Genomic DNA, 27,723 nt, shown 5'->3' with positions numbered 1-27,723 from the left:
AGCAGCAGGTTACAATGGGATCTAGTGCTGACTGTGAAAATAGCTGAGCTAACCACAGCAGACAATTCGTAGAGACCGCGGAGTGAGAAAGGGGGCTGTAGTAGTCACTGTCATCGGTACAGAGTAGAAAGCAGTACCTACTAATCGCCACTTGTCAAACGAAGTGTTCTTTTGGGAGACAGTATAGCATTATGTAGAATTAAGTCTTAACAATTTAGTCGAGTATGTAAATGACAGTATTAAACAAAAAGTTTTGCTCACTCCTCTGAAAACAATGTTTTAACAGGGAAGTAATAAAGTAAACAAAATATATTTTCAACCGCTCTTTACAAGAAAGTGATGCATATGTACACTGGTGCCTGATTAGATACTACTATTAGAAATCCTTGGTCTTTGAGAGAACCTCAAATAAAACTCTCTCCTTTATGTTATTATAATGTTGCAGCAACATACTGGAGCAGCACACAGACAACTTGTGAAAACTGGCTGACTAAACATCAGGTAATTCCAGAAGACACTGAAGCCAGTCTCTGTACTGTTCCACTAAGTAGCCACATCCTCACGACTTTTCACAGTGGCCGCTCCGTTCAAGGGAGAAGTGTGTCACAGACTAAATAAAAAGCTTACAAATTTAAAGTTAGATGTACCAAAAAATAGTGTCAATATAAAGAAGTACCTTGGCAACTACAACGTGTACAGGGAAGGCTGTCTGAACAGCTAATTGTACCTTCACAGCTTTGGCCATGCCTTATCCATGCCATGCATCCCCCATCAGCTTTCTGCATTCTATCTCAGTTGTGGGAAGGAGCAGCAGACTGGTGATGACAGCAGTGCTCGCTACCTTGTTCGTCTACACAGACTAAAGAAAGGGTGACCAACTCTCTCCCTCCTCTGTTTTTGGTTTTTTCCATAAACCATTATACACAGGCAGAGAACAGAGGAACTGTGGAAAGACTTGTACGTATATCCATGTATATCCACAGCTGTGTGACAGGATGACACATCTTTGCTGGTTAGAAACAATGCAGTAACACAGACGTTGCAGCGCAGCACCATCCGGTCCCCATCATCAATAGCAACTTTCTCTACAGTTTAATTTCACGGAAAGAATTCCTGCTACGCTTCCTCCTGAAAGTCAGATCGACACCTGATAAAAAGAAGCTGGCCAGCATTTCCAAATGTGATTGGACTGTTCCTCATCTCTAATTGTGTTATTTAAGATCAGATCATAGACAGCACCACGGGTCACAGTTGGGCAGGCACCTTTCACACAAGAAATAAAACACTGTTTTATGGCAGATGTGTCACAAAGACCCTCGTCTGAATTTTAGCAACCACAACAGACCTGAAATAGTTTGTTCCACACTGCCTGAATGGAATTGCTGGTAACGTACATGAAGTGTGGCAGTGGACATGCAATTTTTCATATATCTGAATATATCAAAGTTTTTTATATATCTGATGGCACAGTTACTTCCTCCTGTTAACCTAGAAATTACAGGTAGAAATTTTCTGTGGAAAAAAGAGAAAAATCATACATGTATGTGTGTGTGTATGTATATATGTATATATAAAAATGGATTACAAAGCTGTTGACTGCTTGATAAAAGGAGCTAATTTCATGAGAGGCATTCCATGGGAAGTGAAAGGGCAAGACTGACCTTACATTTTAAATACAAACCCATGAAACTGCAGTTTTATTAAATCTCTTTGAACAACCTATCAATAAGAAACATCAAAAAAGCTGTCGAGAGCATAAGCCTGAAGGTGGTCTGAAATAGACCTGCCTGCATGCCTGAAACTTGAGGTGAAGGCATTAGTCTCTCTGCAGACCTTGAATCACTTCTCATGCTACAAACAACATAAAACCTCTGTGTTTAACCAGAAGTACGACGTCTATTCCAAATCTCCATCCGCCCTCACAAAACCTATTAGTTGTAGGGTTGCAAGGGTCTGAGTCGGCACAGACTTTGGTCAACTGTTCTCCATATCCATCCAGTTAAATATGAAAATGGCATGAGAGCTTGATGAATGAGCACATTGCAGTCAATGGGGCTGCAGCACTGTAAACAGGACCCAAATTTAGCCCACCAAAATTAACGTAATACTGCAATGATATTAAAAAGGTCTTTAAAAAATCCCCAGTTGTATGTTACAAATGATCTTAAGTACTACAGAAGTCATCATTTACCCATGCTTAACATAAAACGTTGCTTAAGATACTACACTTACTTCCTGTTCTAAATATAGAGAAACACTGTCATCGGTAAGATAAGGACTTCTAACAGCAGTTACTCCTAAGTAAAAGTTAGCTTAGAAAGTCCCTAAAAAAAACCCTATCTGAATACAACTGTTACACCTAGAAAGTGACAAGTATTTGTAAGTTCTTAAAAGGCTTTTTGGATCTTGTGACTAAAATATTTATAGAAATAATTTTTTCTATTTTCTGTAATACAATAGCATGTTACAAATCAGTAAGCGCAGAGAAACTGCAGGAGTAGAAGTTCACTATTTAATTGGGCATGACTGCAGTAACTCCAACAGGGACTGAGCGAGTCAAACAGAACTGGCTCCTGCAGAAAGTGCTACTCCTTCCCTCCAGAGTGAAGGTGGAGCGGTGGTACTGGACCCAGTGGAGAAGGGGATGAGACACATTTCTTCTGGGAAGTCAAGAGGTGTCCCATGTTGCATCACGACAGGTTTTGCTAGTGTGCTGTGAAAAAGGATCAAAAGACAACCCCACCCCGCCACCAGCCCACACCTAAATCCATTTTCTGGTTTTTCACCAAGAACACAGTGCCAGCTGTTGGAAACCAAGTAAAATATGCCAGTCTGATGCAGCCAGCTACCTTAATTTTAGATCCAGCTCCTGATCTGGCCATACTGGAAGGAATTTATTAAGGGGTAAGCGCAAATTACAAGTGGTTTTGTGGGCTGCAAAGGAAAGCAATACACCCACAGATTTGCAAATTTTGAGAGACAAATAACTGTTATAAAATGATAACCTCGCTCCAAAGAACATAATTGGTGTACAAGGCTGATAAATATTCTGAAATGTTACTATAACTAGCACACAGTTGTAAAACCAGTAAATAGTTGCATTTTCTATACCGCAGTACAGCAACAGAAAGTACTAGCTTCTCAAATCACAACCTGCCGTGTGCCACAGCAGGAAGCGGCCAGCTAACCTGCCTGTTAGGTACACGCTGAAGAAGTAGTTACGCCATAGACAGTCAGGGAAAGAGCACCGCGAATGGTCTTTTATTGTACAGATGATACATTTTTCTCAGGTAAGTAATCTTAATAAAATAGTAACTGAGTTTTAGCACCTATCAGTTAATAGCATTAACTATTACATTAAGATACACTTTTCTCTGTTAAAATTGCCGTTTCAAAGAAGGTAGACCTGGACTGACTTGTGCAGCGACTTGCTGGGGCTATGTTTGGAGGTATCCTTCTAGGTCCACCTTTCAGTTTCTCACTTCTTTGAGGGAAGCTGTTGCTTTTTCAATGGAACATTTTTATCTTGAAGTTTCCAATCATATGTAAGTTAAACATGGGAATTTATAGGGGAAAGTTCCAGTAAAAATGATCCACTTTAATAATCTGAACATTTTCCAAGGTAAAGAAATGGCTCTCTTACTAATTTTGTGTAGAAAAATTGTTATTCACATGGGAGCACGGAATGAGAAATGTTTTGTTTCCATTTGCATGTATACAAACTAAAGCTATCAGCACTATCAGTGAGACCAATAAACTAATCTTTTCTGTAAATGGTGGGTTGTGGTGTCTGACAAGGGTTTTCAGATAGCAAATACATGAATGGAACAGCTAGAGAACGTACAGTACTACTTACTGTATGGACAGCTGGAATTCTTACTAATCTTCGGCTCACCAAAAATATACAAGTTTTAAAATGGAAATCTAAGGCACACAAAATACCATAATGATTTGATGTATACTGTATATTACATAGTCAAGAAGCATAAAACTGCTGGTACAAAATGATGGCATAATATTTTGTTTATTAATATTTACAATCCCTTCATATCCTCTATTTGAGCTAATATTAAGCTTTGAACTAAAATTTGCAGCATACCCGGTTTTTACAAATTTTACTTAAAATAGGTAAGATACAAAGAACGGGTTCAAATCAGCCATCCTCTGCCATCAACATTTTTGTTAACTTCAACAGGAATCTGTAGAATTGAACCCAAGGTTGTTACAGAGTGATTGCTACTTTAGACCTTGCTCCTGCAAGCACTGCATGTGTATACATATATACAGGAGAATAGTCTCATTGATCTACAGCCGCATTGAAGTATTTGTAGCACCAAGGTCCTAACTGGCACTATGTGTTAAAAATACAATTGATGTACTTTTCGTACCAAAACTGTAAATATAGCGCTTACAGTTCAACTTTTCAAGGAAAAAGCACCTTGTCTAGGTTTTAAATAAAGCAGATCTAGATAGTTCATATTCCTCTGTTACAGCACCACTACTTTACAATGTTATCAAGTATATTATTAGGATATTTTCGCACTGGAAAACTCTGACCTCGTTATACCTACAGGTTACCCAGCCGGGGAGGACTCCGAGGCAGAATTAAGGTACAGCTTCATCTCTGGGGCCTGATCCTGCAGCTCTCTGTCACGAGGGAGAGAGAGAGGAGAGAGAGAGGAGAGAGAAAGAGGAGTCCTGGCTTGAGCAGTCCTCCTGGCTCTGACTGGGCAGGTATGGCTACGCAGAGCTGTTCTTACGGAAGAAGTTGCAGGATGAGGTTGGTCCTTAGCTAACATTGTCATTTGGTAATTTGTTTAAATAAATAAGTTTAAAAAAAGAAATACATAGGAGAGGAGAATCAGAAAGAAGAGTGGGATGCTACAGTATTTAAAAGCAATGGAGTGTCTGGATTTCCTCTGGTTTAGCAAATACTCATTTCATGATAATGTCACTTTTTCAACAGAAATGGAGAACATAGATTTCATATGTTTGGAAGGAAGAATACAACCCTTTCTACATGAAATGTATAAATCACTTAAAAAATTTACAAAACATTTTTGTAAAAAAACTGAACTTAGAAAGCTGGTGAATATTACAGATAGGTTATTCTTAATGAAAAATTTGCTGTTAAATACTAGAAATTTCATACTTTTCCAACACTTCCTTTGTATTTTCCCAAAATTATTGTGGTTTTTTTTTTTTTTTCCCAGAATAGAATAAGGCAACTCTAGGGGGTATTTTTTTTTTATCCCAAAACAATCCTACCCCTGAGGCATTAGGAACATTTGGTTGTTGTGTTAACTTAGAATGCTCCAAATGAGTGAGACTTACGCGCTTATTGCTCAAAGAAATCATAACAAACGCTGCCTTTAAAAACCCAAATAATATTCATAACTCCCAATAGCAACACATGTATTGACAAGACGTCTCCTAATTTCATGTTTGTACACTCTCTTGAAAATAATAAAATGTTTCTGTATTTTATAACTGTTGTTTATATGCAACATAAAATTTTCGATGAAAAAGGGCAAGTCTAAAAACAATCACATATGCTATTAGCATACATACTGCAGCTGTAACAATATGGAACTCTACACAGCAAGAATAAAATGATTTCTTCTGTAGAGTATGCACAAACCTTAAACAATATGATCCTTATACTATACTATTTCAAGTTAATTTTAAAAATAGAAAGTGCTTTTAAAATATATATTTACAGCTTAAAAACAACTTCCAGCCATCATTACCAATAACTTCATTTCATACATAATGACAAATCTAGAGAAAAAAATTCATTGGTTTTCTAAAAGATTTATCTGTAATTTGGACTATATAGCAATGGTTGGAAGTTGTTAAAGCAATGGCACCATGAAGTAATAATTCAGCTTATTTATTTTTAACTGTTTGATGTGGTTAAGCACCAAGAGCTGTGTAGAGCTATTACTGTATAACTTGATTTAACACCATAAAATGTGAACCTGTTAAAATCCCTATAAATGATTTTTGTAGTAAACAGACTTGATTTAAAGCACCAAAATATAAATTCCTAAAGGTAATAAACTGAATGATTCAATCAAGGTTAATAACCTAAACAAAATCTTTTTTAGAATGTATTAAAACTATACAACTTTTTTCTTTTTTTTTTTTTTGCTTAAAATGTGCTTGAGCACCACCAAATGTTAAAGTCACAGTTTAAGAAGAAATCCCCCCCCCTTTTTTTTACCTCAGCCTTGAAATGGTTGAGATGAGCAAATAGTAAACGACTCGAGACTTGTTCTTTAACAGCACCTTAAAGAAACACTGTGTAACACTGCACCAAGAGGAGGCATTTGATACTATACCCTATGCCCAATGGTTGTAAGGCCCTGCGACTCGTGTAAGGGCATAAGAAGATACTGTTATTACGTTATCCTTGGTTACTGTTAATGCTCTGCGTGATGGAATTTGGTTGAACTCATTGTCTTCATAAAAAATATCTCTGTTGTCACTTGTTTGCTTTGTTTTCCTGCTGCTAGAGTTTAGTTCAGTATTCTCCGCTCCTAATCTTTCTGCTTCTTTTTCTTTTTCTTTCGCCCTCTCAGCCATCTTTGCTTCCCACATGGCTAAACCATGTTTTGGCTCATTTAAATTTTTGTGTTGGTAGAAAACTAAAGAGATTCTGGTGGGATGATTGCGGTTGGGTTTTTTAATAGGTGTGGTAGCATGGAGTTCACGTCTTGCACATTCAATTAAGATAGAACCATGAGAAGGTGCCACAGCAACCCCGCCAATGTCGTCATCCAAAAAATTGTGCTCGCTGTCTGACCACATTTCCTCGGCTTTTTCTTCAGAATCAGTCGGTTGTCCCAGTGCACTGTTTTGCTTTTCGTCAACACAGTCAAAATCACACATCTGTTCTCGATGGGAGCTGCCCTTTTCCATCGGGCATCCATGGGAACAGTCAGCTTCATTTCCGACTGCATCCTTTGCCGGAGAGCTTAGCGGTACTGACAAATCACAAGAGCTGATCATCTGTGAAGAAGGAGAATTGTCTAACTGAAGCTGACAATTCTGTTTGTCTGGCTGATGTTCAAGTATAGTGGGCAAGGGGTCTTTATGGGCTGGGGGGCCTGGAGCAGTGACCTCTGGAAGAATCGGTGGCACACCATTCATCTTATCATTCAGCAAAATTCCAGTATAATCTTTGACCGACACATCAAAGTTCTTACAATTAACATAAGGTGTCACATGAGGTTGCTTACTACTGCATTCAAAATACCCGTAGGGAACTGAAAAATCTTGTTGAATATTAGTCACTGCTGTTATGCCAGGCTTATGTGCTAAAGATGAATAAGGATGTAAACTATCCACCTTAAAAGGGGAGGAAGCCGTATACTGTTTTAATAAAGAGCAATTTTTAGTAGTGTTTGAAGTATGTTTCATGGCATAGAGGTGATCGGATGTCTCCGTTTTTATTCCAGGTTTTAAAGCATCTGTTTTGTTCCCTAAAAAAAATGCACACCAAAGTGTAAGTACTTTTCTTCACTTAATTAATGAAACACACCTTTTATAATATTTTCATACTTGCTTTCCAATATGGAAGATACACATGATGACTACAGATTTTTCAAAATGGTTGTTTTTAGCTTTTTAGGAATACTTCTATGACTCTAAGTACATACATAACAACCTTGCTGAATTAACGCCTTAGCCTTTGCCAGTCAGCCTGTTAGTATATAAAATACAAAGGTAGTTCACAGAGGGATGAATAAAATAAACAGATAAAACAAAATACCCACTCGGTCCCTCTTCACACAGCCCAGTTCTACTCAAGTGCTTCCCAGCAGCTGACTGCTGGCCTTCAGCACTGCCCAGGCTAGCAGGACATGCTATGTAAAAGTTTATACGTAATTGATGAAATTTAGTCTGTCTGAAATAAAGCCCATGAAACAATCAAAATTCTTGGCTGCCTTAACCTCATAGTATGATAGAAGGAAAAAGTGTGTTCATAGATCTTGTTCGTCATGGCAAAAAAGTTACTGAATTACAATGATTTGTGCATTAGCAAGTAACTATTCAGAAATTTTATTAAAAAAAAGTATCTGACAACATACTGCAGGTAAATCCATCCTTACGAAGCTGCATCATGTGATCTGGCTGTCTTCCATCTAGTTGACACACATTAATTACTACAGCCCTTTGTGGAGACATATTTGTTCAATTCAGATCAGCTCCCTAATCCATTTCTAGTCGTGGCACCCTGCAGTTGTGGTGTTTGTGGGACACTCTCCTCAAGTGACTCGCTCCTGTCACAGGTAGACTCAATCCAGAGCCTACAGGAGTCATGGGAAAGAATTCCATCGACTTTGATGGGCTTTGCATCATGCCCTGAAATGGCTTTACGCGTGTTCTGCTGGCAAACTGGCACCCCACAGAGAGCTCTCACATAGTCTGATAAAAGACTGGCTTTGTCAGTGTTTGTTCCACAAATAGACAGAATGTTTAACTGCTTTACTGAATAGAGAACTACTATTCTGTCTTCTAATAATTTATAAACAGTGATGGATTAAAAAACATTCTTGCAAGAGGAATGCAAAAAAGGCAAAAGTGGAATAAATTATGGACACCCTAGTTAGTATGCAAATACCGAAATGGTAGAGGGACATAAGGAAACCACATCAACTCTTTAAAAACCTTTTTTATGAAATCAAACACCAAGCATTTAACTTAAGGAAGAAGCCCCCCCACCACAGACCAAGGCCTTTCTCCAAAAGATTTGAAACACAGCATTTGAGAATTGCTATTTCCATCATCTCTGAAGAGAATGCCACTATTAAGGTGAAGGGACCCTGATTTAAACAACCAGTTGTTTCCTCTAGTTTACTATCAGGAGTGACTACTGGATAGTCTAGTTTCAACTCCTCTGTCTCACAGGGCCTTTGAGTTTGTTTTCATATTGAGCATAATCTCAGCTAGACTAAAATTTTCCATTCCTCAGGACGAAAATGATACCTGCCGCTGGCAGAATGGAAAGAACCAATCAATGACTCATCCCCTATAACTGCAAAAAACCTGTATGGAACAGTACAATACTGTAGTATTCTAAATCCATAATTTACAGATTTTTGCATTTTATTGGAGGTTAGGGACGGGCAGCAGTGGTGTGCTGATGTCTTTACAGTGACACCCCCATCGGCCTGTATGCCTAAAATAAACACATAAACGATGTGTGTAAATGCTTCAAGGTACTTACCTCCTGCAGAGCACAACTCCTTGCACTTTGCAAACCTGAACTTCCTCTGCCACTGCTGCCCAGTTAGCACAGCCTCTTTGAAATGGTTCCCATGGCCAAGCGCAGCAATATGCGCCATCAGCAGATTTGGGGATTACAGTGTTGACATCTATTTTGGGGGATTCTACTGTCAAAGCTTCCATGACAAAAACTACACTTTTATGATAGAAACTGAATATTTCTATTCACATTCTTATTTTTTTCATCTCTGAACAACTTTCTCACTCATAAAAGTATTTCTTCCTCACTCTGTGACTTATTTTTAGCAGCAACCCTTTTAAATGACTTCACCAAAATACTTAGAGTCCAAACAGATTAAGTAAATTGGCTTGCTTGCACAGTTATTTTATTATTTTTGCAAGTTCAGGGAATAAAGTTCTATGTTCCTAAAGCACATGGCAAAACTCTGGATAGAGTACCATTTGTTAAAGGCATGGTTTTCAGATATTGAAGCCATGCCTATTTGTAATTACAATGTCAAGTACAGGTAGGCGGTTCATAACTGTCTTTCAGTGTTACAAAACAACTTCCCTGTGAGATCAGACAATTTCAGAATTCCTTCCCAAACCAGAGCCCTCTAATGCTTCCAGGGCTTCCACCCCACCCTGAGCACGATGGAAGTTACCAATCATTGCTTCGGAGTTACTGCTGGACATCGTCCTCAGCCTGAGGGACTCCTTTTACATTTCAAAGCCTGGACTGTCTCCCCCAAACATGAGTGTAGATTAACTGAATGTCTGTCTAATTTCCTGGGGGTGTCAGTAATACTGCTTTGCTTGTTCTTAGTCCATCCTGCTGTATGCAACGTTAACTGGTTCCCCTGGCTCCTCTGCTGGGACAAAGCAGGGTGCTGAGTGCAAATGATGAAAATGTGTCAGATGGGTGCGGTTTTTTCTTCTAAATACATTTAACTATTATTCCACCCCTTAAATCTACTACATCTATCTGGATGTCCCTCATGGAATAAAATTCAAAATTATAGCAGATAAAAGGCAGGCAGGCTATACTTCAATTCCTTTTATTTCTTTTTCCCCCCTCTAATCACAGAATTTAAGTCCATGGCTTCCTCCACCTCTTCCTTCTGTTCTACTTATCATTACTGCAAAGTCCCCTAGAATAGTTCTGTCCTCTGACGTACCAGTCCAAAATCTGACCCCAGGTACAACAGCGTAAATCAAAAGCGCCTCCACGCAGCTCAGTCGTGTCACCATTCTATGTTGCACAGATACATACTGTAGCGGAAGACTCTGGCCATAGTAATCTCATTGTAACATAACAAACATGACATAGCTTTTACCTAGCAGCTGACAGATTGCACCGCTCTGACCCTTGCTAGTAATATTTCAAGGAGCAATTTTAGAAGCACTGTCTTATTTGATAAAACCGTGAGCTTTTTTGCAAATCTCTTGCTTTGCAGCAGTGTCCGTGCCATTGATAGGAAATTACCATTGACTCAGATTCTGTGAACGCCATTGTCTTTCATAGGCACTGGGTAACACAGTTCTTGTACTTTCAAAGGACAGAAATTCACGTCAGTTATTTAGATAAACATTCCTGCAACAGTATTTCAAGATCATCCTACTGCCATTATTTATTAGAATGAACTTGGAAATATTTCACTGGTGCTCACACACCACCACAAACTCATTTTTGGGCGATCACCTGGGTTTTTTTCCCTTTGCCAGAAGAGAATATTGACTACAATCACTTGCTCATTAGCCTCTAAAATGCAGCATATACAAGTATTTTACAAAACTGAGTATTAAGGAGCTTTTCCTTCCCCTCAGATGGTAAGAGGCAACACAGTATCAGAAGAGACCGACAGAATTTAATAGGCATCACTCACCTAAACAATGCAAAGTGTTGCCAAGATTTTCTGGGGCTTCAGTTTTCAGCTTTACTGGTGTTGAATATTTTTTATCTATTAACAGCTGCTTTTCTGCTGGGGTCCTCCTTGTGTCTGGTTTCTTTTTCTTTGTAGCTCTGAGAGGCTCAGCTAACATTCGTACTTCTCTGGGAAATGCTGTCAGCACCTGTATGGCTCCGGCTTTTATCTTAGCTTCCAGTCCCTCTTCGGTGCCAAATTCATCTGTCTGTGAAATTTTGTACAGAGGTAACACATGGAGCTGTTCATCACTTGGAATCACCCCCACTCTCCGGTTATCTTCCTTCGTTAATGTACAGACCTGGCAAGAACAGAAACATTTATGATCCAACCATATACATAAGGTACAAAAGTTACTTAAATATTTAAGCAGTCACCCTGGACTTACTGGTTTCTCATATTTGCTGGCCTCAATGCTATGGGTCTTTCAAATGGAAACATCTGACAAAAATTGTCTGATTTATGATGATGCAGAAAAATTATTGGTACTTGAAGAGTAAGACCAAGGCACATGTCCTGAACAGGAAAAGTGAAACCTTGGCTCAACTCACTCTATCCACAAATGTATGCCATCCATGGTAAGTAATCTGAGCTGTAAATATACTGAAAATCCCTAAGCATTCAGAATTTTTTAAAAATACATATTTGATATTCAGATTCATTTTTAAGGACTAAAAAAAAATATGAAAAAAGAAAATATTTTTGTATCAAACAAGAAGTTTCTATGTCATGGAACTGGTTTTGGTTTTTGTTTTGGCTGGCGAATAAAAAAACCCCCAAAACACAAACAGTCACTCATACTGCCTTGTATTTTTAATAAATCTCAGCTCTAACTCCTTCCATCTCTCTTTATACACACTTTAAGTCAACACCCTTCCCCAACTCTGCCTGCCTGCTGCAATGAAGCCACAAGCCCCAGCAAATGTTTGGTTTCTCTTAGGCCACTGACCTACTTTCTGTTATTAAATTATGTGTTGTGAGATACTGGAGCCGAGAGGAGAGTGCTGGTTAGATCCAGGTTGATAAGGGCACATCAGAAATGTGGATAAATAGTCAAATTTATTGCAACAGTTTTCTTACTGTAATTTTTCCGTATCACTGCTGAACCTTTGCAGTACTTCCAATTTTCAGCACTTCCAGAGTCCCGGCCATTGTTAATAGTGACCCTTCACCTTAAAAGCAGCGCTAAAGCCAGCAGTCTGCTTCCTGGTTTCATTCTCTGCTTTCCAAGGGATGGCGACTGTTTGACATGCATGAGCAAGTGTGCAGCTGCTCACACCATTTACAGTTTTTATTAGTTACATTCATAAGAGACTACTAATTTTCACAACAATACACTGCATCACTAGAAAAGCCAGGCATTCGTATCGCGGCTTAGTTAAGCTCCCATTTCACAGGGAGTCCCTACCTACACACACACAGGAATTTGAGGGCCATCCAAGATGAGATGATACTCCCTAAATGGAAACCTTATCATTCCATCATTGTGTAGGCTGAATGTGATGCCTATCATAAACAATTCATCCAATTTCCCAAAATCTTGTCACCATGGCTAACATCCCAGGGAAGAATAGTATTATTATTTAGGGGGGGAAAAACCAAACACTTTTTATTTTATAGCACAGCTTTCACATAAAGACATCACACAATATTTCCAGAATAATAAAATTACAGAATCACAAACTAAAAGTCCTAACTCAATAAGGTGGCGGTTAGGGCTTTATAAGTAGCTATATGCAAAGCTTGACAGTTGCAGAGCAGCAAAAGGAGAAAACTTGAGGGGCAGAAACAAAGGAGAAGAGCTTTTCAGGTGGCATTTTGAAAGGACCAAGAGAAGGGCTCTGAAGAAGGCAAAGTGAAGGAGCGGTCAGAAGCTGATGGGTAGCGTTCACTGTGTGCTTGCTCCATGCGTACTTACCTCTACTGCGCAGCCTTTGGACTACGAGGAAGAGTTAGAAAAAAGAAGTTGTACCATGAGCAGCGAATGACGCCTGGTTCCCAAGGACTTCTCTGTCCCCACGCTCCCACGTGCCCAACCCCAGCACCACTATCCCTGCTCCCTTTTGTGCCCCGCCACCACCTCCACTGGGCACCAGCCAGTGGAAGCAGGGACCAGCTGAAGCTCCATACCTCCCGGCTACCGGGCCAGCAGGCACACGCTGATTAACCTGCGGCCATGGCTGTGAGGACCCTGCCACCTCCTCCTCGGAGCTACCCTGGATCCATGTGCGCCACTCAGCACTGATATTTCACAACTTGGATCAAGAGGTTAAAAATCTCCAAAGACAATTAAGTTTCTGCAAAGTCTGGTGAAATCTGGTTGAAATTTGCCAGTAGATGAAGTTATTCAGGAAGGGTGAGAGAGAGTAGGACATACAGAGAGCACAATTAATAGGACTCATCTTCTTAGAAAGCCCAGCACATCCTCCCCTTCTAAATTAACAACAAAAGCAGTAATAAAATAAGCTTTGTGGAGGGGCCTAGCTCCCACTTGTTCTCATCAGAAACAAAATGCACGATTCTCACTTGTCTCTGAAAATACTCTGTCCAACCTGTGCCTGGACTCATGCACTAGTCTGGAAAATGTCCAAATCTTGAGGATTCAATCCACAATCTTGCTTATTTTGAAAGTTGAGACCCTCATCCAATTTACAGTTCTAAATTTTAATGCATTTCACCAGACCCTATCATGATCTTGTACATTTATTAGATTTATTCTTTTCCATAAGAAGATTTACTCTTAAAAATGTGTTAACCATCTTTCATCTGACTTACAATTAGGCAAAGGTAGAGTAGCTCTACATTTTCACAATGCTTGGCTCAGAGGAGAGCATACAAGCAGAGACAAAAATCAAAGCTCATACTGGTTGAAGGAAAACCTATTTTAAGGAAAACTGAGTATTTGTCACCATCACAAACCCAACACCCTCCTCTTTAGAGCAAGAAAAGTAAAGAACTCTTTTGAGGAACTGGAGATGATGAGGGCTGCTGTGTACTGGCAGAACTACGTTGAAGGTACAGTCAACTCCAACACACACAATATATTAAATACGGAATTAGAATACATAACATTAAGAAATTTGTGGATATTAAAAATTATGTTAACAACCTGAAGACCAGTACACCTACAGCCTAAATACCATAACAGCAAATTTAATATATGTAAATTTTCAAGCTCAGTGTCCCCCATAATATATTTTAATATAAAAGGAAGGATGCAATGGCAAGTGGATAACTGCAAAATTAATGTTATGGGGAAACCAGGTGTAAAGTAAGGCCCTACAGATAAGCTAGCAGTTTACAGCTTGAGTAATCCACCAAAAGAGAAACATCAGTTTCAAAAGCCAGTCTAATATTCAAATCTGTGCAAAATATTCCATTAAGAAGGTGAAAGAGAAGCTATCATTGAGAAAAGTGCCATTTTCCATTGGTACTGACACTGTGCTGCAAAGTGACCAAAATTAAACCCCAACATGACAAAATCACAGACTCCATTAAAGCCCATGTACACAGTGAAGCTGCATGTCCCGCTCCTCTAAGTACTTTTTCCAGAACGTGCAGCTAAATCATCCAGGATGCTCAAAAGCTGAAGAAAACGTTGGCCAAGTGGTTTGTTTAGGTTGGCAGTGTGCTTGGTGATCAAAACCATTACCTACTCTGGGTTTAGTGATGTCATGGTAAATCTTACATATTCCTAAAACTTTATGTCATGGTAAATCTTACATATTCCTAAAACTTTATTTATTTTGTTTAAACTTAAGATGTATCTGTGAACGCAATGCAATTCCCTCCACAGATCTCCCAAGAAACATCTGTAGCCACACAGCTCCCAGTGCATAACTCCAGGACTCTTTGATCTGCCTTCATCCTCTCAAACTTCACGTGTAGAAATGATGTCGCCTTTTCCACAATGCTGTAAAAACACGTTTTAAATTCAAGTTTCAGCAAAGCAGTCAAACAGCCTTTCTAAATATCAAAGGTGGAATCAAGTTTCCTACACTCACGTTCCCTTTGCAGAAAGGAAGCAGTGGGTGCTGTTTGGGACTCCAAGGTGCTGCGGCATCGTTGCTTACCATTACAAATACCAACAAGGCTGCCTTGCCTTTACAGCCAAGAAACTCTGTCGTTTCACTGGCCTCTTACACCCTGAGTAAGCCTGGGGTTCCCGGCTCTGACCCCCAAATGACCGCTGCATACACACCTAGGAAGTGTCAGACAGCATTGCTGTGCTGTGTGCTCTAACCCGGGTATGGCACACAATCCCCTGTCTGGGAGCTCACACGCCGGTAGAGTGACCTTCTAATGTTTCTCCATCTTCACAACATAAAGAGCAGTAACAAAAATCCTTCCTCTACAGCCCTGTGGGGTTAATCTTTTCTTCTGCGTATAATAATCTGAACCACCAATTGAAGCATCAAGTACTTCTGTACCTCACAAAGCAAGCTGTGGGCATGGTCCAGAACGTAGACTAACCATGCTTGGAGACATTCTATCATTTTTTGCAAAAACCTAGACACAGTGATGTGATGAGCTATAAATACAGAAATACAGTTAGTTACTGGGAAGAGCAGAGGAATGTAATTTTTTTTTAAAATAAATAGATCAGGAAGAGTTTGTTGACAGATTGCTGATTGATGCTACTTAGCGCTGCTGCCAATAATAAATTTTACGTTGTAGCTGCCCTTGGAGCATGGATTTATGTTCCTCCCCTTCTTCCACAGTGCCTGCTGCAGACTGCGTGGCACCAGTGATCACACAGAAGTGCAGCTGGTCTCTCCTTCCTCAACCCCAGCAAAAAGGGCAGCGTGAAACACCCATATACGTGCCACAGATCTAGCGAAGTCTTCATTAAACCATTTTGTTCCAGTCTGTAAAACCCTGTATGTCAGAGATTTAAATGGATTCACACAGGTATGAAGAATGTGATCCCTTGCAGCTAATCCAATAAAGAAACAAAAATACTTACATTTCACAGGCTCCATTAATAAATATATTAATAACTATAAAGTTTTTATTTGCGTGTTGCTCATCTATAGTCTAGCTTTGTATCCACAAGGAACACAGCACCCTAATGCTGCAGCTGTCATGTGCATCAGTGCCCCTTAGGGGAACATTAAAAGATGACAAAAGAGTCTGTGTATAGTATGGATGCTCTACTTACTGACTTAAAGGTTCTTTAAAAACTCAATTAATAGGCTTCTGTCAAATAAACCTGTTAGCTTACAGCTCTCTAGAACTGCCAAGTGTTTTCCTTCTACTACAGAGCAAACAGGGAATATTCATTTTTATTTTCAGCTTTTCTACCAAAAAGCAGCTCTGCTAAATTCAGGGCGTGATTTTGCTAGGCAGGAAAGACGTTCAGCAAATCAATTCTCCCACAGTAATCCCCAATTTTTGCAAGTGAAGACATGCTGTGCTATCTTGTATCCACAGAAGACATTCCCAAGACTTTTTTCCCCCCCACCGCTAACAAAAATGACAACCTCACATACAAATAATGCAGCTGATCATCAACACACGTATACCAAGGAAAATACAAGAAATGCTTTTCTGCAATTCTGTCAGAGACAGAGCAAGGAAATTGTTCTGGGCAGCTCATGAGATAATCCATGCTTATCATTAAACTCATTTAAGTGCTTTGCTGAACTCATGTCTCTGTCTGGCTTAAATGATTTAAATAGATTCTGGTTTGCCTTTACTTTCAGCGCACTGTGCAGCGTTCCTTTCGCATTTGTGGTAAAAGTGATTCACCAACAACTGAAGGGAGAAACTGAAGAGGTCTCACGCCGTAGGTGGTGGTGATGGAGCCAGCAGCATTCGCAAATACCATCTTATGAGGTGTTTATCTTAACCTTTTTAGTCTAGAGGAACTTCAGCTTTGATAAATCAAGATTTTGTGTCACAATAAGAAGGAAGGGAAAAAACATTACCAACGCTAACAAGGTGCAAGGTGACAAATACACTTTGTACAGACTTTGAACTGCAAGGCGTGACTTGCTTTTTTGAAAAAATCAATTAAAATACAGGAGAAAAATAGTAAATAAAGCAATGGATCTTTGAGGGTTGTAAGGCAGTGCTAATCGGTCTCGTTCTGCTTAGTACCACATTATCAGAAAACAATCACCTATACAAAAGCTGTCACTTCAGGTGTATTACTTGTGCATAATCATAATACATTTTACAGACAAAATGTGTCATAGTTAAGATGTAAATGACTCCTCCATCATTATCACTGGTCATTTACAAGAAATCAGAGTGTTTTTTAAACAGAACAGGTACCTGAAGCACCTTCTGGAACTAAACGGGAATGCAGGAGGTGACCAGACAGGTGACAGAATCACATGTAATAGTTTAGTTTGGTGTTACCGCTGGATTTCCTACTTTATTAACAGATTTGGTTATAAGCTCAAATTAACAACCCTAATTTTGATCTTCAAACTGATCTAGGTTGAAGAAAGCCCAGCACATCCTATTACCCTGTTTGCAAAACAACAAAATTCTTTGCTTTAGGCTTCCGATATGTACCACCGTAACTATATGGACTAATAGGCAGCAAACTATACGTCTTATCGCTCACACCCGCATCTTCTCACTGGAAGGCTGTATGTATATAGGTCATTAGGTAACTCTGAACTCTAATTCACCTTCCAAACGCTCCAATTCAAGTATATAAATTGTTGATACTTGCAACTATTTCCTATTTACATCTAGCCCTTTGTTGCAAGTATATTACAATAAAGAGCTATCAAATCTAAATAAAGAGAATACCAGGTATGCAATAGATGTTTGTATGAGCGAGCTTGCTGATGAAAATCAGACTCCAAGGCATAGTTTTCTGCAGTTCAATGGTTTGGTAACGTCTGCAAGACTGACAAAATTTGGCAGAACTTGATAGAAAGAGAATTTTAAATTCTGGCCTATAAAGTGACCTTACACAGGTCGTAATTTTCCACGCTTCCTGGGTTTGGAATGACTCGCAAACACACCATGTGCAATCCTTAGAAATAAAGTCTCAACACCAGCACGCACAATCTGAAGCTGAAATGACGTAAGATGATTACAGATAAATACGTTCGTAGAACTATTCCTCAATACATTCCTCAAAAAAAGGGCTAATTGTCCCTCCAGCCACTGCTGGCTGTAAGTTACAACTTTTCCAAGATCCAACGTGGCAGAATGAGTAGCAGGCTCTGTTCCTGTTTCATTTTTGTCTTCAAGAGGTAATGCAGCATTTAACAAGATGTTATTACTTTGGGAATACCTAAATTAAATTTCATTACAAAGTATACCATGCAGTTTGTCATGAAAAGGAAGTCTCATTTTCAAATTCGGGATCTTTAAGAGGCGTGAATGCCTATGCTTCAGAACCGTTAAGTAATGACTGTCCTAACACATGAGCTTACTCATAGCATCTTACTAATATTTTGCAAAGTACACTTCCAGCATTTTCTTACAGATTATGCACACGTAAGTGGCATTCGATGCTGGGCAAACATATCAGTCTGTTCCGGACTGGCTTTCCTGGTGAATTCCGAGACCTGCTTCCGTGCTTTAAAGTAACAGACATTTGCCCAACATACAACCACACAATTAGAATTAAGCAATTGGTGTTACATACAAATGCTAAATGTTAACCGTGTGTACATGCAATGTTTTAGTTAATCACAGCAGCTTAGTAAGTCAACTTTTACTTCCAAATTTTAAAAAAGATGGTTCATAAATGGGCAGAAATTTTAGAGAGAATTTTCTTTTCCAGACATGCATCCTTTGACAGAGTAATTATTCTTGAGTGTTACCTCCACCGATGGACAAGAAGACATCCTAGCTATTTAGAGCATTACAATGCTCTAACTACTAAAAACCCCAGATTGTCAGTTTTATTTCTTTTATCCTTTGAGCTTGTTTTTCTTCGTGACTATGGTCTAAAAGAATACTTAACTGGGTAATTCCTAACTGATGTTCTCACTAGCAATCCCGCAAGGTATTTTGTACAACCACCACACCAAAAACCCCTGCATCTGTGGGTTCTCCTTTCATACTGAGATTGAAAGGCCATAATAGTCACCTGACTCCACCATGATATCATACTCTACTTTCTGACTAGTAGCCATACTAACATGAAGCCTGGTAAGCACACAGTGCAAGAAAGGGTGAATTTGATGAGAATTGAGCCTGGGGGAGGTAAATTAAAGACGACTCAGTTTGGTTTAGCTCTTCCTTTACAGAAGTCTGTACAGCTCCTGGGTTAGATAATTACTGCCTTGGAACATCAAACCTCCACTGTGACTGGAGGCCAGTCCTCTCCAAGGGGTCTAGGTATCTTAAAAGAATTAAGGTTTTTTGTGGGAGGATGACTGCCAGACTTTTCTTGATCTGCTCTGTAGTAAGATGAAGTTATGTCCTCTGTAGACCAATAAAATATATGCAAATAACATGACAATTTATAAACGGCAACATGCAGTTCATTTCATAATGCCCCCAAAAACTTAATGCAAATGTACCCACTCAATCAAATGGCATTTTAAACCACACAGTAATCGCAACAGTAAACAGTACACATGAGAAGATGCTGAGTACGTACCACAGTGCTTCCATTGTGCATGTTGTGTGTGTCCTTGTGGGCATGGGCACAGAAATCTATGCAAGCTGTTACACCAGAGAAAGGCCTACCGTCCTTGGATCCAAGCCGACAGTCCGGGCCCATGTGCTCATTTTCCACCTGAAAGTAAAATAAACTACAGGTACTTGGGACTGAAAGTGAGCAACTTGGAACCCCATGAGCCACAGCGGCACTTGTGATGGAATAAATGCAGCCAGTACGAATAACAGGAAAGCACGTGTTTTCCTATGAAAGATGCAACACTTGTGGCACGATGTCAATGAGATAATTGCTCAGAGTCAAAATGTCTTTAAATAATAAAACCACTTTACGATATTGTCTCTAAGCCTTTTACATATGCGCAGCTCAAGGCTTAACTAACCATCAGCTGAAACAAGAAAGGTGCAGTATTTTAAAACTAACCAAATAAAGCAACCACTGTAAGTAAGCAACGGGATTCACCACATCTGCAAGGTCTGCGGCTTCTACCCATGAACATACTTTGGAGTTTCATCTTGTTTTTAAGCTACACTGCCTGTTCAGAGCTACAGCTACACCAGCGGAATGTCACAGACCTACCTGGTTCTGGAAGGCTTCAGGGGCAAGCTTTTTATAGACCGGAGCCACGTCAGTAGCTAAAGTTTGCAAATTATTTTCAAGAAGTTCCTCCTGTGGAGAAAGACAACATTTAGAGTGCTGTAATTTGCTTTAAAAGAATCTAATCCAGTTTAGAGATGCCTGACAAGTCAGCCTCTGTCTTACATTTTTTTAATCTGATTTCCGTTCTGCTGCCCTTTGTCACTAATCATAAATAAGCCTACTTTTGCATGACTAAAATGCCAAAATCATTAAATATAAATCAACCAAATAACAACGGAGGATATATATGCTAGGGCAAAGAAACCCAATGCACAAGGAACTAATTTCCACATTGTTTCCCCCTTCCAATACCTAGGCAGTCAAGGATCGAGGTATGTTCCACACAAAATAGAGAAGTAACATCCAGAGGAGAACAACTGTACAGTGTGCTGAGTGGAGATGGAACCCCAGCTCTTCTTTCAGTGTTCTGCTTGTGGGGCCTTAACCGCCGCCTTTTTCTTTTAATCGTATGAGTAACTCCCAATAGCGTTTAACATTCATTTCAGCTCTTAGGGGAAGAGGTGTGTTTCTAACATCACAACAGAACTCTTATCAGAACATTTGATAAATATTTTGTTCATTGGAGGTGAAAAACTCAAGGCTTTCTGGAAATACCTGCTAGATCAGGAAATAATATTCCTTCTCTCGGGTTAAGCCATCTAAACACAGAACTAGTTAGGTGGGCTTCTATGGCAGTGTAAGCTCTTATTTATAGAAACAATCCCTAAATTCTTTTCCTAAATTTTTGCTTTTCCAGGAAAATCACCAACCAACTTGGGAAGAAAAGGGTGGTGACATACTCCCTACTTTGTTTTCCTCCAAGGGCCAGGCAACCAGAGACAACCACAGCTTCAGTTTTGCATACTGTATGGTGGCAAACCCCAACTTTCTTTGTTTTGTTTAAAAAAAAACAAAACAAAAAACAACAAACCCCAAACCACTTATCACCATATATCATAAATACTAATGTATATAAATATATACGGATACTTTCACATCTTTCAATGTGCTGTTACTCTACAAAACGATGCTGTATTTTTTAACTCATACTATAGCCAGTTTATCAACTGTTTATTGCTACCACAAGTTTTTCTGAACTGCATTGAAGATAAAGCATCCTTAATTATCTGTCCTACATACTATTCTTACCTAGGTATATTACACCCTTAACCTCATCTCACTCCATCCAGTGCCTCAAATGATCCAAATCTTTCTGGACTTCGAACTATCTTCTTCTTAATTTGCTATACCTCCTAGCTTTATGTCATCTGCAAAATCATCAATATCCAGCATTTAGCTAAAAGAAGTACCTGCTAGAAAAATTAATGACAAAATCAAACGAAGAGAAAAATTATTTACCAGTAATTTCACTTCTGAGATGCACGACAGCCTGCACGCACACTGCAAGTGCCCAAGCACCACTGTTGCCTGCACGGCAGCCGGCTAAGGGTGCGTGTGCTGCCCTCGCAGGCATGCACAGTCACCGAGTGAGTACTTGTGCGCTGCACAACCCTCATCCCCCTCTCAGCTGCAGAATCCAAAGAGGTTTTAAAACTTCCAGGGAAAAGGAGAAATAAGGGAATGCACTTTTGGGTCACACATCTAGCAAATGTCCTGGTTAAGGAACCTCTTTTAGGCAACTGCTCTTACACTGTGGTAGAAGGCATTCTCCTCCGAAAATTTATAGGTTACCTGTCAAGTGCCCAGACAAGGCCAGGCAGCTCTTGTGAGCGGGGCATCATTTCTAGATGCTGCTGCGAATGCCATTGTGCTCGACTAAGCGTCCGACTAGGGCTCAGGGTGGCCGTTGCACAGACTGAGAGGAAGTGATGCCACCAACAGAGCTCGCAGTGCATAGAGTGCATTCTGATCAAAGACAGATCTATTTGAGCTCTCATAAGAGACCTGGCACAGCCTAGTATTTCATTAGGCAGTACATAGGAAGGTTGCTGCCTTGGTTGACTCCCCAGCTGATGTTGTTATAAACATTAGAAACCTACAGAGAAAACTCATGCACAGAGTGCTCCATGCACAGTATTACAGAGGGGGGAACCTAAAGCCACAGGATCAGAGAGAATGGAAAAGGGTCAAGATTCCTAAAATGAAAGAATGCCCAATAAATACGCTTTCCTATAAATTGGAGATTTATAAAAGAAACTCCCTCGAGACAAGCAGGGCTATTTTCACCTTGTATGGCCTTAGTCACGGAGGTGGTGAGAAGACGGGCAGAAGGGCCAGGTGTGCTCTGTTCTGCTGAGGCACAAGTCCCCGGCTTTAAGCCCTGGTGAAGTTTGTGAACACTCACAGTGTGAGTGCACAGCACAGCTCAGAGGAGATTGAGGAGTTTGCATTCATGTGCATATGCATAAAAGATGCTTCATCAACTCTTTCAGGAAAAGATTAGGACTTGGGAGGAATATTTAGCTCCAGTGAATCAATTGACATCTCTCTCTTCCAAGAAGCAATTAATGTTTCAGATTGTGTGTACATACACAAGTGTGTACACTACACATTAAAAAAAACGCAAGAATTACCTCTACTACTCTCTGGACTTCAAGCAGCTAGGTCTTTTCTGTAGCTGGCAGCAGTGTTCAGGAGCTGAGAAAGGTTATCGGCCAGGTAATCCAAACGGAGAACTAGGCAACTGACTGTCCTATGGTATGCGTGTCTCAAAGCATGCCTGATGTGCTGGTAAAGGCATGATAGTTTTATCTAGGAGTTCCACAGGGAAGTGGGGTTAGAGACAGCTACAGTCAGAACAAAAAGCACTTGAGTTACCCCAAGGAACGTACGTTCATCAGGCAGGGGTTATCAGTTTACACCTTCCTTCCTTCTTCCTGAAAATATTTCCAACGTAAAAAACAAATTTGGTTGGTTTCTTTTAGAGGTTTCATTACTTCACATAACCCATCACTGTATTTTCTGTGCTATCTCAGCTTTATGTCATTACTAACACTCATAAGTAGCCATTACAGTATAATTTCACTGCATCATATTTTAGTGTATTTATACCTTCAAGAGTCTTAAAAAACATGCTGTCTGCAGAAAAACCCGTCTATTCTAGGTGGCAGAGCCACGACCAGGTTGTCAGCAGCGTGAAAGCAGCACAACCCAAAGTACCAAAAAGGCAAAAGGACTGAATCTCTGAGGTGCCTTTTTTGGCAAAAGGCAAAGGACTGAATCTCTGAGGTGCTGCCTTGGTGCTTAGAAAAATACAGCTTTAGCTGTATTTTATACTTACAAAGAATTAACGTTTCATACAGAATTGCACAGTGGAGCTTAATATGCACGCCAAAAGGCATTCAAGGATCATTTGAGGGTATTTAAATACATAGTAAATGACACTGAGTTTTCATACAGTGGAAAAATTATAAATACTATGGTTACTAAATATTGAGTTAGGTTCCTGTGTGATAAGCGATGCGTGTGAGAGAGAACGAGTGGATATCCGTAGATTTAATTTCTAGTTCTGAAAATCATCAGAATAAGTATTTGGAGGAAAGCAAATAAAATAAATCAAATAAATCTTACTTGTTTAGGGTCATCAGTGAGAAGCCTGAATTTCCTCGGGTTTTTGCTTCTGGCAAACTTACAGCCATTGAAATACATACTCCATGAACAGCCAAATGAGAATGATGCTCCACAAGTTTCTGGATCAAGTCCCTGACATGCACAGGTTCGGCTATGAAAGGAAATAAAGATATGTCAAGTCAGCTGACAATGCAAATTTTTTTATTTTTTTTTAAGGTCAATGCTATTTGCTATTTCTTTTATAATAGCATAACAACACAGGTATTTACAAAATATCTGGTTTAACCAGATCTTTTCTGTTAAGGAAATACTAATGTGTAGAGGACTGACTCTCTGCCCTTCCATAGAGACAGTCTCATCTCTAAAGCCCCACTTCTGGGAAATACATACCACTCAGTTATACTATATAAATATACATATGCTACTTTGAGTTTGACTTCTCCACTTGGGCAAAATTTTTATCCAAGAAAATACCACTGCTACTAAAGATTACCCCAAAGTCCACTAATTATTTTGTTATGTGCAGCAATACCATTAGTTCCAAATTGATCTAACTTTCCAAGTTGCACAATTCTACTCAGCCCAACCCTTTAAGACAACGAGCGTTAGATTCAGGTCACAGTACAGCTATTAGAGTCTGTTAAATGTGGGCTACACAAAAATCAGCACAAAGGAAGCACAGCCCCAGAGCCGCAGTTGCAATGTATCATCCAGTCAATTAAACTAAATTCCTCTCAGAGGCACAGGGAAGAAGATCTTAATTTTGAGAGTTCAGTCTCTCATTTATTTAAAAAGTCACACATCACCACCTTTGCAGCTCTTTAGCATGGCTGTGTGTGCAATGGGCACACGGACTGTCTTTGGGCACCCTTTTCCCTAGGTGTAGCATGTACAACCATCACTTAGAGCCTGGTCTATAGGAAAAGCCAGGAACTAAGTTCTATGCTGAAATGACACCTAGTGGTTCGTAGTTTTAAAGGAGCTGTGGTATATTTATTTTATTAGCCACATGTTATTTATTGCAGAACATTCAAAAGGCAACCAACCATCATTTCCTAGTAAAGTAACTTACTCTTCATTTAACGCACATCTACGGCTGGTGGGACAGCCATATTTTCTGAGACTCTGCGTCAGTTCTTTGTACAGCGTATCAGCCAGGAGATGAGGGATCCCTTCCCAGGCCAGTATGAGAATCACAATGACGGCGGTTTGACAGTGGTGTCCTGCACGTTGACGTACCAAGCACAGCAACTTTTCCTCATCGCTACTTCTTCGTATCACCTGGAAGAATCATTTTGTTTATTCTTTGATAAGTGTAGGAAACACGTAACGTGCTGCTCTTCTCTGGGACAGGCAAGGCCTGGAAGAGTAGGAAATACTGCTGCCCAAAGGATGTCCATCGGCAAGCAAGACTGGGACAGCGTTGCACTCTGATCTCTGGTGTAGAACATGATTTTGCATTGCCTTTTCACCTGTAGAAGAACTAGCAGTACATTTTACAGGAAGAGGAGTGTTTTAGGTGTTCTACACAAACAATAAAGACGATAATGCATTAAGAGGAAAATAACAACTAGCATGAAATAATAATGCCGAGACAACAGATCCACTGAGAAGCTAACAGTTACCTTGAAAACAGTACAGAAAACATACTGCCACAACCCAGAATGGAGATACATAAAGCACATCACAAAAGCACACGTACACGTGTTAGGATTGTTACCACAGCTACGTATCGGTACATAAAATGGTTCCCACCTTGCAAAGTAAGATTAGAAGAAAGTGATGAAAATAAACTGCGTTCTAAGTGAAGGAAGCAATGAGACTTTTCAGAACATATCCCTAGACAACCTACATTAAAGTTCGTAGCAGACTGCTGAAGTTTTTTATTAAACTGTATGATATGCAAAGCAATCTTTGTCAACCTTACCCGTAAAACACAGACTGACACAACATGGAACAGTAGAAGATACCACTGAACTAAAAACAAAAAAGAAAAAAGCTAGACAATCCTACTCCCACATATTTAGGGGTTTTATCACAATCTGAAACACAGTTGCATTGTAAGACAACCCAAAAAAATGCATTAAAGTAATACAAGAACGTAATCTTTGAAAATATGTTTATCTATTCTTCAAGCATGTTTTAGCCAGCATAGCCTGTACAACACGTCCAAAGGTGTCAAGACCTGTGTTAAGCTTCAAGCACATTAGGCCTGGACCTCCCCTCTCAGGCACTGGAGGATAAATCCTCCTCCTTGGCTCTGGCGTACGTAGGATGGGGACCAGCAGGTCTCTCTCCCTCACTGGGTGCTGATGGTGAGCCCTTACACTGCAGGTATTCTCTGCCAGCTCCGTAGCAATAGGCTTGCTGAGGGCAAACGGTCTGTCACAGCCTGGCTCTCCACCCAACACCCCCCTCCATCAGCAAAACTCCCACAGACACGTTACCAGTCATGGATTACAAAAGCAGGAAGGCCATGGAGTTTCACCTTTTGGAATATTTCAAGTATCTGAGTTTTCAGGCAGATTCCCCATCAGACTGACGTCAAAGCTTCTTTGTTGCCAGAGATGCAGCTGCAGATGTGACCTATAGCCTGATCAGCTATGAATATCTAAATTATTTGAACTCATTAAAAGTGGGGACCAAAGTACACCTGCAATTAATCTGCAACTGAAAAAGCTTTTCAATAGATGAACAGTCTCAGAGGGAATCTGTGCAGGCTTAGCAGGGAGAAGCAAGCTTAAAGTTAATTTGTGTCAAAGGAGAAAGTATCACCCTGCTAAAGTTAATCATACAGTCTTACAGTCAGCCTTAAACTTCGTGAGAAAACAAGCAAATGCATCTGAGATACCATTCCTCAAAAGGTATCTTAGTTGTGACTGACCAACCAGTACAGTATTTTTTATACAAAAAGAAAAATAATGCAGTTCATTTACATTGAGAAAGGTTTACAGAAAATCTGTTACAGCTGAGCTGATACACAATACAGGTTATGTGTGCCAGTGAGAGTTTTACATTCCTGAGCAGCAGCACAGCTCCTTAGAGTCAGGAGAAGAATTTGATTTTGTTACTCAGCATGAAGGGTGATGCTTTTAATCTCTTTTCTCTTTGGTTTCTAGACTTCCTAACTTCTGTAAGGAAATCTGGTACCTCTTAGTTTCTCAGTACAACAGGTTGCCCTTTTTGAGTTCTTATATAGTTCTAAATGGGAAATACACAGTCCAGGAAAATGACAAATGGACAAGAAGGAAATTAAGAGTTTCCTTTAAACTAACACCACACTTCCCTGAAGTAAAACATAGCTGGAATTTGCTTCATTATGCATGCAATAGAGAATGCAATACTCTACTGGACCCAAAACCATTATACAATCCATCATCTGTCAGGTGACAAAGGTAGCTCATGGATTTATTAGTTGTCTGAATTTAATTTCTGTGGCTCTTGAGAGGTTACATCATATGCTCATCTGACTACTGCAGCTGGAACGCTCCCGACCTTTTGTTGCCAGAGATCAGGCACTTCTCTCACCTGACCATTATGGTCATAGAAGAGCACAACTTGCACCCCAACACTGACGGTTCCTTGGGACCCACAGTCAGTGACGGCAGCCAGAGCCACGTTGCTTTTCCCGTAGCAACTGATGATGCCCCTTCTCATGCTGTGGCTGACATTCTCAAAGCAGTAACAAGCACAGCCTCCCTTTTTTAATCATAATAAATCCACAGCTATACCATGCTTAAAATATAGAAAAGCACATTTGAGCAGGTCAACTGAAAACTATAGAATACATTCAGA

At 39.8% G+C, this 27,723-nt stretch overlaps 1 protein-coding gene across 3 annotated transcripts in view; it reads right to left on the bottom strand.

The window, feature by feature from the left end:
- Nucleotides 1-941: 941 nt before the first annotated feature.
- TET1 (tet methylcytosine dioxygenase 1) overlaps nucleotides 942-27,723 on the bottom strand; it is a 74,235-nt gene continuing 47,453 nt past the window's right edge. For 2 of the 3 annotated variants that reach the window (XM_075758906.1, XM_075758907.1), the window contains 6 exons: nucleotides 25,001-25,209; nucleotides 23,929-24,079; nucleotides 20,338-20,427; nucleotides 19,741-19,878; nucleotides 11,121-11,460; nucleotides 942-7,487 (listed from right to left, as the gene is read on the bottom strand). In XM_075758906.1, the coding sequence (XP_075615021.1) occupies nucleotides 6,346-7,487; nucleotides 11,121-11,460; nucleotides 19,741-19,878; nucleotides 20,338-20,427; nucleotides 23,929-24,079; nucleotides 25,001-25,209 (2,070 nt within the window). In that variant the 3' untranslated portion in view covers nucleotides 942-6,345. The remainder of the gene's footprint in view (nucleotides 7,488-11,120; nucleotides 11,461-19,740; nucleotides 19,879-20,337; nucleotides 20,428-23,928; nucleotides 24,080-25,000; nucleotides 25,210-27,723) is intronic. The other variant, XM_075758908.1, reaches the window with a different exon arrangement.

The sequence above is a fragment of the Balearica regulorum genome, chromosome 7 (assembly GCF_011004875.1).
Source record: "Balearica regulorum gibbericeps isolate bBalReg1 chromosome 7, bBalReg1.pri, whole genome shotgun sequence".
Taxonomy (NCBI): domain Eukaryota; kingdom Metazoa; phylum Chordata; class Aves; order Gruiformes; family Gruidae; genus Balearica; species Balearica regulorum.
This window is presented reverse-complemented; position numbering and strand designations above follow the sequence as displayed.